Source organism: Sinocyclocheilus rhinocerous, unplaced genomic scaffold (genome assembly GCF_001515625.1).
Source record: "Sinocyclocheilus rhinocerous isolate Xijiao unplaced genomic scaffold, SAMN03320098_v1.1 scaffold1156, whole genome shotgun sequence".
Taxonomy (NCBI): domain Eukaryota; kingdom Metazoa; phylum Chordata; class Actinopteri; order Cypriniformes; family Cyprinidae; genus Sinocyclocheilus; species Sinocyclocheilus rhinocerous.
The window spans coordinates 1,056,042-1,064,555 of NW_015630041.1; the positions used below are offsets into that span (position 1 = coordinate 1,056,042).

Consider the following 8,514-nt stretch of genomic DNA (forward strand, 5'->3'; position numbering starts at 1 on the left):
TCTACCTCACCCCTCTGTAATTACATTAGTGATGCACTGTAATTAATTAACTGTAATTGTGGAATCAATATTGTCAACCCAGCCGTACTGTTCACACAGTTTCTCAATGATTTAAGCCTTCCAAAATTCATTTTTGGCCAAATATTTTTAGTTGCCAAATTTCAGTGCATCACTAAAATAAGTCATTGGTTGTCGGTGTTTAGTGCTCAAAGTGAGAATTTATTTGTGTCAGGGTCTGGTTCATGTGTTTTCAAGTGTGTAACATGTTGGTGGATGTATTACAAATGCTGGTTGGATCTAATTTGGGTAACAGATTGGAAATTTGTCAGAGAAACCTCATCTTCATCATATGTGTGACCCTATGAATCAGCTGAAGGAAATAACTAGCTGTATGGGTGAGAGGGAGTTCATACCTTGACAAACGGGTGGTCCAACAGAGCGCTGGCGGTCCAGCGTCGCTTCGGTTCACTCTCCAGGCAGTGGGCCAGGAAGTCCTTCCCCTCTGTGCTCAGCTTTTCAGGAATGGGTGGTTTGTGGCCCATTCCCACTTTATACATGATCTGGAAGTTATGCTCATATTCGTGCCAAGGTCTCTGAATTAAGCAAACAGAATGGAACACACACAGAGTTACTTACAGTAGCATGATGTTTGTAGATTTTTTTTACAGTTCACCCACTAAAAACACAGTCACTAAATGATGGTACTACAAGACGAATAAACTTTAAAACTGGTGAATATCCTAATTGTTTTGTTGTAATTGGTGGAAATTTGATTAATTATGTTTCAGGAAGCCCTATCCAGCAGTACTATTTTGGTTGTTTAGGCATGTGTAGACAAGCCCAGAAAATTCCTTTGGATTTGGTGTTGAATGAACGCAGTGCGGATATGTTTTCACAACAGCACGCTATCTTCAAACCAGTTTGAAGTAAAGCTGGCACATGGGTAAATAAAGAATTAGACCAAACTCAGGCATAATGCATGCACATAGACCAGGTTTTACCTTTCCAGTGACCATTTCTATGAGAACACATCCAAGGCTCCAGATATCAGCAGCACGACCATGACCTTCACCCTTTGCTCTAGTGATGACCTCAGGAGCCATGTATGCTAGAAATGAGAAAGAAAACAATGTGATAATCGTCACAATGCTATAGATACCAAAGTGTTATTTTTATTACTTATACGCTATTATGGTATTTAACATTTTTTTATTAGCTTTTATTTTTAAAGTTTCAGTTTCCCTTTTAATTTTAGTTTAAGTTGTAATCAATTTATGTGCTTTTGTCACTTTAATACTTTTAATATTATTATTCAGCTTTAATTTATTTTTATTTCAGTTGTAGTTTTAGTAATTGTAGTACTTAAACTTTTATTTCAGTTAGTTGCCAAGGTATTTCTAGTTGTTTGCCTTTAGGTTTTTCATCTAATATTAATATTTTATTATAGCTTAAATTCACTTAAATTTTTTTTAATAGTTTGTTAATAATAACACTGAAGCTAGAAGCTATATTTAACACTTAAATTTCCTTTTATATTTGAATATATAAAAGGTATATATATATTTCAAACTAATGCTACCATTTGTTAAACATTTTTTATGTTTATCAATACAACTGGTGATAAAATTAAAAAAAATACTTTTTTCTTTGCTCTCAGTATCCCTTATTCGCTTCCTGTCCTAGCTTTTACTATTTTGAACGATGACAGAGATCTGGCACTTCTCGTGTTTATTGCCATCCTATGTTTGTTGTATTCCTCAAAAGTCACTTTGGATAAAAGCGTCTGCCAAATGAATAAATGTAAATATAAATGTAGTTTTCATGCGTTTAATTTTTGACAACACTGGTGATAAGAAAACTTTGGAAACAGCTTAAAATAAAGGTCTAGACCTCCAGCATGCCTCACAGAGTTTTACAACAAAAAGAACAGGCTTTTTGAGATAGTATTTAGGTATGCCAGTTGTCCCTTTAGGACACCTCACCATACCATTCAAACAGTTTGACATGCCCTCTGGTGTCTAAACCTGAGAACTACAACATTAAGTCTCTCACCTGCTGTTCCCAGTGTGCTGTTCACCTCTCCAGGCATCGTCTGAGCATTGTTCTTCAGCTTCACTGAGCAGCCGAAGTCCCCTAGCTTTATCAAGCCCGATGACGTGAGGAAGATATTGGCTCCTGGGTAGTAAAAGAAGAACAATAAATAGTGATGCAACAAAATAATTATTAGCTAGACATTCCATTAACTAGCTAATTATGAAAATGTAATTTTGTACATCTGTATCCCAGAATGGAATCTATCATTTTGATGAAGAAAAAAAGTAAACGAGGAAAGGAAATCTTGGTGCAAGTGAAGCAATAAATGAACACCTTTAATGTCACGGTGGACAATGCCGTGTTCATGGAGCACATTGATTGCCGTCGTGATCTGCTTGCTGTAGAGGCGGATGACGTGTTCCTGCAGACCCAGTCTAGACACTTCCTCCAGGGTCCCTTCATCACAGTACTCCATAAAGATATACATCTCTTCCTGCAAGAGCCAATGAGGAACAATGAGGAATAAACGTACAGAAGACTTCAGCAGACCTTGACGTAACACAAACACTTTTTTACCCTGTGCAACTCCACACCAAAGTAGCGGACAAGATTGGGATGTTTGATTCCTTCAAAGATCTTCAGCTCATCGGCCGTTTCCTTTATGGTTTTGTGGTCATTGGGCTGAAAGCGAATCTGGTAGCAAATTCAGTTAGAGTTAATAAAGTTTATATATATCTATTTATATATATATATAAATTAATTAATATATTAATTAAATGAATAACAGTCTCAGGCACATACCTCCTTCATGGCCATCAGTTCACCAGTGTCCACATTGATGCATGTGTAAACCTTTCCATACTGCCCTTCACCTGTCAACGAAGAGAAAAACTGAAAATGTAACAAGAAAGGCCTCTGCTATGTAATGCAAGCATACTTTGACCACTGACCTATCTTGTTGCCTCTCTGCCATTTGAATGTGACCTTGCGCAGACCCACGTGCATGACGTTGTCGTAAGACTTGGGGGTGTTGCACACCTGTCCGATGAGCTCAGCTTTTCAGGAATGGGTGGTTTGTGGCCCATTCCCACTTTATACATGATCTGGAAGTTATGCTCATATTCGTGCCAAGGTCTCTGAATTAAGCAAACAGAATGGAACACACACAGAGTTACTTACAGTAGCATGATGTTTGTAGATTTTTTTTACAGTTCACCCACTAAAAACACAGTCACTAAATGATGGTACTACAAGACGAATAAACTTTAAAACTGGTGAATATCCTAATTGTTTTGTTGTAATTGGTGGAAATTTGATTAATTATGTTTCAGGAAGCCCTATCCAGCAGTACTATTTTGGTTGTTTAGGCATGTGTAGACAAGCCCAGAAAATTCCTTTGGATTTGGTGTTGAATGAACGCAGTGCGGATATGTTTTCACAACAGCACGCTATCTTCAAACCAGTTTGAAGTAAAGCTGGCACATGGGTAATAAAGAATTAGACCAAACTCAGGCATAATGCATGCACATAGACCAGGTTTTACCTTTCCAGTGACCATTTCTATGAGAACACATCCAAGGCTCCAGATATCAGCAGCACGACCATGACCTTCACCCTTTGCTCTAGTGATGACCTCAGGAGCCATGTATGCTAGAAATGAGAAAGAAAACAATGTGATAATCGTCACAATGCTATAGATACCAAAGTGTTATTTTTATTACTTATACGCTATTATGGTATTTAACATTTTTTTATTAGCTTTTATTTTTACAGTTTCAGTTTCCCTTTTAATTTTAGTTTAAGTTGTAATCAATTTATGTGCTTTTGTCACTTTAATACTTTTAATATTATTATTCAGCTTTAATTTATTTTTATTTCAGTTGTAGTTTTAGTAATTGTAGTACTTAAACTTTTATTTCAGTTAGTTGCCAAGGTATTTCTAGTTGTTTGCCTTTAGGTTTTTCATCTAATATTAATATTTTATTATAGCTTAAATTCACTTAAATTTTTTTTAATAGTTTGTTAATAATAACACTGAAGCTAGAAGCTATATTTAACACTTAAATTTCCTTTTATATTTGAATATATAAAAGGTATATATATTTCAAACTAATGCTACCATTTGTTAAACATTTTTTATGTTTATCAATACAACTGGTGATAAAATTTAAAAAAATACTTTTTTCTTTGCTCTCAGTATCCCTTATTCGCTTCCTGTCCTAGCTTTTACTATTTTGAACGATGACAGAGATCTGGCACTTCTCGTGTTTATTGCCATCCTATGTTTGTTGTATTCCTCAAAAGTCACTTTGGATAAAAGCGTCTGCCAAATGAATAAATGTAAATATAAATGTAGTTTTCATGCGTTTAATTTTTGACAGCACTGGTGATAAGAAAACTTTGGAAACAGCTTAAAATAAAGGTCTAGACCTCCAGCATGCCTCACAGAGTTTTACAACAAAAAGAACACGCTTTTTGAGATAGTATTTAGGTATGCCAGTTATCCCTTTAGGACACCTCACTATACCATTCAAACAGTTTGACATGCCCTCTGGTGTCTAAACCTGAGAACTACAACATTAAGTCTCTCACCTGCTGTTCCCAGTGTGCTGTTCACCTCTCCAGGCATCGTCTGAGCATTGTTCTTCAGCTTCACTGAGCAGCCGAAGTCCCCTAGCTTTATCAAGCCCGACGACGTGAGGAAGATATTGGCTCCTGGGTAGTAAAAGAAGAACAATAAATAGTGATGCAACAAAATAATTATTAGCTAGACATTCCATTAACTAGCTAATTATGAAAATGTAATTTTGTACATCTGTATCCCAGAATGGAATCTATCATTTTGATGAAGAAAAAAAGTAAACGAGGAAAGGAAATCTTGGTGCAAGTGAAGCAATAAATGAACACCTTTAATGTCACGGTGGACAATGCCGTGTTCATGGAGCACATTGATTGCCGTCGTGATCTGCTTGCTGTAGAGGCGGATGACGTGTTCCTGCAGACCCAGTCTAGACACTTCCTCCAGGGTCCCTTCATCACAGTACTCCATAAAGATATACATCTCTTCCTGCAAGAGCCAATGAGGAACAATGAGGAATAAACGTACAGAAGACTTCAGCAGACCTTGACGTAACACAAACACTTTTTTACCCTGTGCAACTCCACAAACGGCGCTTTGCGAGCTTTATGTACTTGGAACAATGGGTATATTTGTTTCAGTGATTTCCCAGGTGGCAGCGGGACAGGGTATTTGAGCTAATGATGCGTGCTAATGCATGCCTCAACAGAGACTATTAATACGGAAGCACTGGACACTGTGAAAGTAGCAAAGATCACAGTTTACCAAACACATTTATCATTCAGGCAAATCATCTGCTAAGGGCTCATACAGTATTGAAGTGCACAGCATTTTTCTGCACTTACACATTAGCTGTGGTTTCACTGTCTGTGTCTAAATTTGTTTTAAATTTGTTTGTCCAGTAATAATGCAAAGCCTTCTTTACATTGTGAAATAATCACAAACAACTTTGACTTTATTAATACTGGGATCCTTTTAGAAGCATATGCAGAGCATTAGGTGTTACCAAAGATTATAGAATACCCAAGACGTGTCATTCGTATAGTTTTGAATGGGGGGGGGTTGTAACGTTTAAAGGTGGGGTAAGCGATTTTTCAAAAACGCTTTAGAAAACTGATTCGGGACGACTACAAAAACAAACTTGTAGCCAATCAGCAGTAAGGGGCGTGTCTACTCATGATGTGGAGGAGAGAGGGTTCAGTGCACTGCTTGCTGTAGAGGCGGATGACGTGTTCCTGCAGACCCAGTCTAGACACTTCCTCCAGGGTCCCTTCATCACAGTACTCCATAAAGATATACATCTCTTCCTGCAAGAGCCAATGAGGAACAATGAGGAATAAACGTACAGAAGACTTCAGCAGACCTTGACGTAACACAAACACTTTTTTACCCTGTGCAACTCCACACCAAAGTAGCGGACAAGATTGGGATGTTTGATTCCTTCAAAGATCTTCAGCTCATCGGCCGTTTCCTTTATGGTTTTGTGGTCATTGGGCTGAAAGCGAATCTGGTAGCAAATTCAGTTAGAGTTAATAAAGTTTATATATATCTATTTATATATATATATAAATTAATTAATATATTAATTAAATGAATAACAGTCTCAGGCACATACCTCCTTCATGGCCATCAGTTCACCAGTGTCCACATTGATGCATGTGTAAACCTTTCCATACTGCCCTTCACCTGTCAACGAAGAGAAAAACTGAAAATGTAACAAGAAAGGCCTCTGCTATGTAATGCAAGCATACTTTGACCACTGACCTATCTTGTTGCCTCTCTGCCATTTGAATGTGACCTTGCGCAGACCCACGTGCATGACGTTGTCGTAAGACTTGGGGGTGTTGCACACCTGTCCGATGATGTTTCGCTGTCTCATGAGCACATAGTGCTTGTCATCAAAGATGCGTATAGAGCGCCAGACAGCCTCCATAGGGCTCTGACGTGCTGCAGTGTCTGCAGGACAATCAGCACCGGGGTTGATATATACATTATATTTGCAACAAGAAATTTTTTTTTTTTTTTTTAAGTATTTTACTTTTTTTTTTTATTACAATTTAAAATATATTTTAATATATTGTAATTTTTTATTTAATATATTGAAAAAATTTCATTTCTTCCTGTGATGGCAAAGCTGAATTTTTAGCAGCCATTGCTCCAGTCTTCAATGTCACATGATATTTCAGAAATCATTCTAATATGCTGATTTGATGAACATTTCTTCTTATTATCAATTCTGAAAACAGTTGTGCTGCTTTTTGTGTAAACCGTGATAAATGTAATGTAAAATTCTTTACTGTCACTTTTGATCAATTTAATGCATACTTGGTAAATAAAATTAATTTTTTGCCAAAAAAAAAAAAAAACTTATGAACCCCAAAAATCTTACTGACCCCTGAGCAGTAGTGTGTACTGTAGGTAAATATTTAGGTATATGTTTGTTTATTACTATGTCTTGTTGTATGGGTGCATTTAGATTATAATATCAGTACTGTAGTATTAACAACATATTTGTCCTTACATTAAACTTCATGAATCAATAATGAGTTGATTGGACTTCCATGGGTTGAATCACCCTTTTAAGCCATTTCAGAGTAAATACAGCACATGAATAAAGAACAAATACTGTATATAGAACTTTGTCAGAAGCTGTGAAAAATATAGATGTGTATTTTAGTCTATTTTGCACAGCTGTACTTCCATCTGTCATCTTGCATGACATGAACTCATCATCATAATTTCTTTTCTTTGTTCTACCTTTTGACTGGCTGATGAAGTTGCGGAGCTCCCAGCTGCGACGGGCGGTACTGCTGGGGTCTGCTTTAGGATACAAGGGCTCTGGAAATACAAGAGAAAACTTAAGAGAATATGTTGAATAAAAATGACACTTCTTACACAAAGACAAATATTGCATCAGTACCTTCTCGGTCTTCTGTCGGGCTGGAGTGGCGACTGAGGGATTTAAACTGTAGCTCCGCCGCCACAGATGACAGACGGTCGTTCTCATGTACACTAGAGACCCTGTGTGGCAGAAGAGTCTAATGTTATATACGGTCACCATCTTCCTTCAGACAGAAACGGGTTGAGACACACTGCATGCAATAAGTAAAATGAAACGTTAGATATGACGAGCATGCTTAAGTCTTATAGCAACAAACAATGCAGATGGGAAAGCCAGTTCAAGCACAGCAGTGTTAAGAGTCACAATAAGCAGCAATAAGCTCTTTCAAACCATATACAACAACCTCTGCTTCTGATTTAAACATAAGTTCATGAAAAAGTTATGTCAACTACTCTTCAAGCTATTAATGTTGCTTGACAGCCTATATATGAATTGTTTATTCTGATTATTATTACACACAATGGCACAAATATATCAGAGTACTGATTAGGATCATACATTTTCACCTTTCATATACTAATGAACAACCACTCGCAGAGGTAGAGGTGAGCTGATCCTTAAACAGCACTTTGCGATCTTTATGTACTTGGATCAATGTGTATATTTGTTTCAGTGATTTCCCAGGTGGCAGCGGGACAGGGTGTTTAAGCCAATGATGCGTGCTAATGCATGCCTCAACAGAGACTATTAATACGGAAGCACTGGACACTGTGAAAGTAGCAAAGATCACAGTTTACCAAACACATTTATCATTCAGGCAAATCATCTGCTAAGGGCTCATACAGTATTGAAGTGCACAGCATTTTTCTGCACTTACACATTAGCTGTGGTTTCACTGTCTGTGTCTAAATTTGTTTTAAATTTGTTTGTCCAGTAATAATGCAAAGCCTTCTTTACATTGTGAAATAATCACAAACAACTTTGACTTTATTAATACTGGGATCCTTTTAGAAGCATATGCAGAGCATTAGGTGTTACCAAAGATTATAGAATACCCAAG

At 37.0% G+C, this 8,514-nt stretch overlaps 1 protein-coding gene across 4 annotated transcripts in view; it reads right to left on the bottom strand.

The window, feature by feature from the left end:
- The window catches only part of LOC107739870 (mitogen-activated protein kinase kinase kinase 4-like), a 36,621-nt gene that overhangs the window by 863 nt on the left and 27,244 nt on the right, over window positions 1-8,514 (bottom strand). For 3 of the 4 annotated variants that reach the window (XM_016552092.1, XM_016552093.1, XM_016552090.1), the window contains 10 exons: window positions 7,533-7,633; window positions 7,370-7,450; window positions 6,465-6,568; window positions 2,985-3,072; window positions 2,836-2,906; window positions 2,611-2,727; window positions 2,368-2,527; window positions 2,053-2,175; window positions 1,002-1,108; window positions 414-593 (listed from right to left, as the gene is read on the bottom strand). In XM_016552092.1, the coding sequence (XP_016407578.1) occupies window positions 414-593; window positions 1,002-1,108; window positions 2,053-2,175; window positions 2,368-2,527; window positions 2,611-2,727; window positions 2,836-2,906; window positions 2,985-3,072; window positions 6,465-6,568; window positions 7,370-7,450; window positions 7,533-7,633 (1,132 nt within the window). Of the gene's footprint in view, window positions 1-413; window positions 594-1,001; window positions 1,109-2,052; window positions 2,176-2,367; window positions 2,528-2,610; window positions 2,728-2,835; window positions 2,907-2,984; window positions 3,073-3,577; window positions 3,685-4,626; window positions 4,750-4,941; window positions 5,102-6,002; window positions 6,120-6,227; window positions 6,299-6,376; window positions 6,569-7,369; window positions 7,451-7,532; window positions 7,634-8,514 lie in introns of all 4 variants that reach the window. The other variant, XM_016552094.1, reaches the window with a different exon arrangement.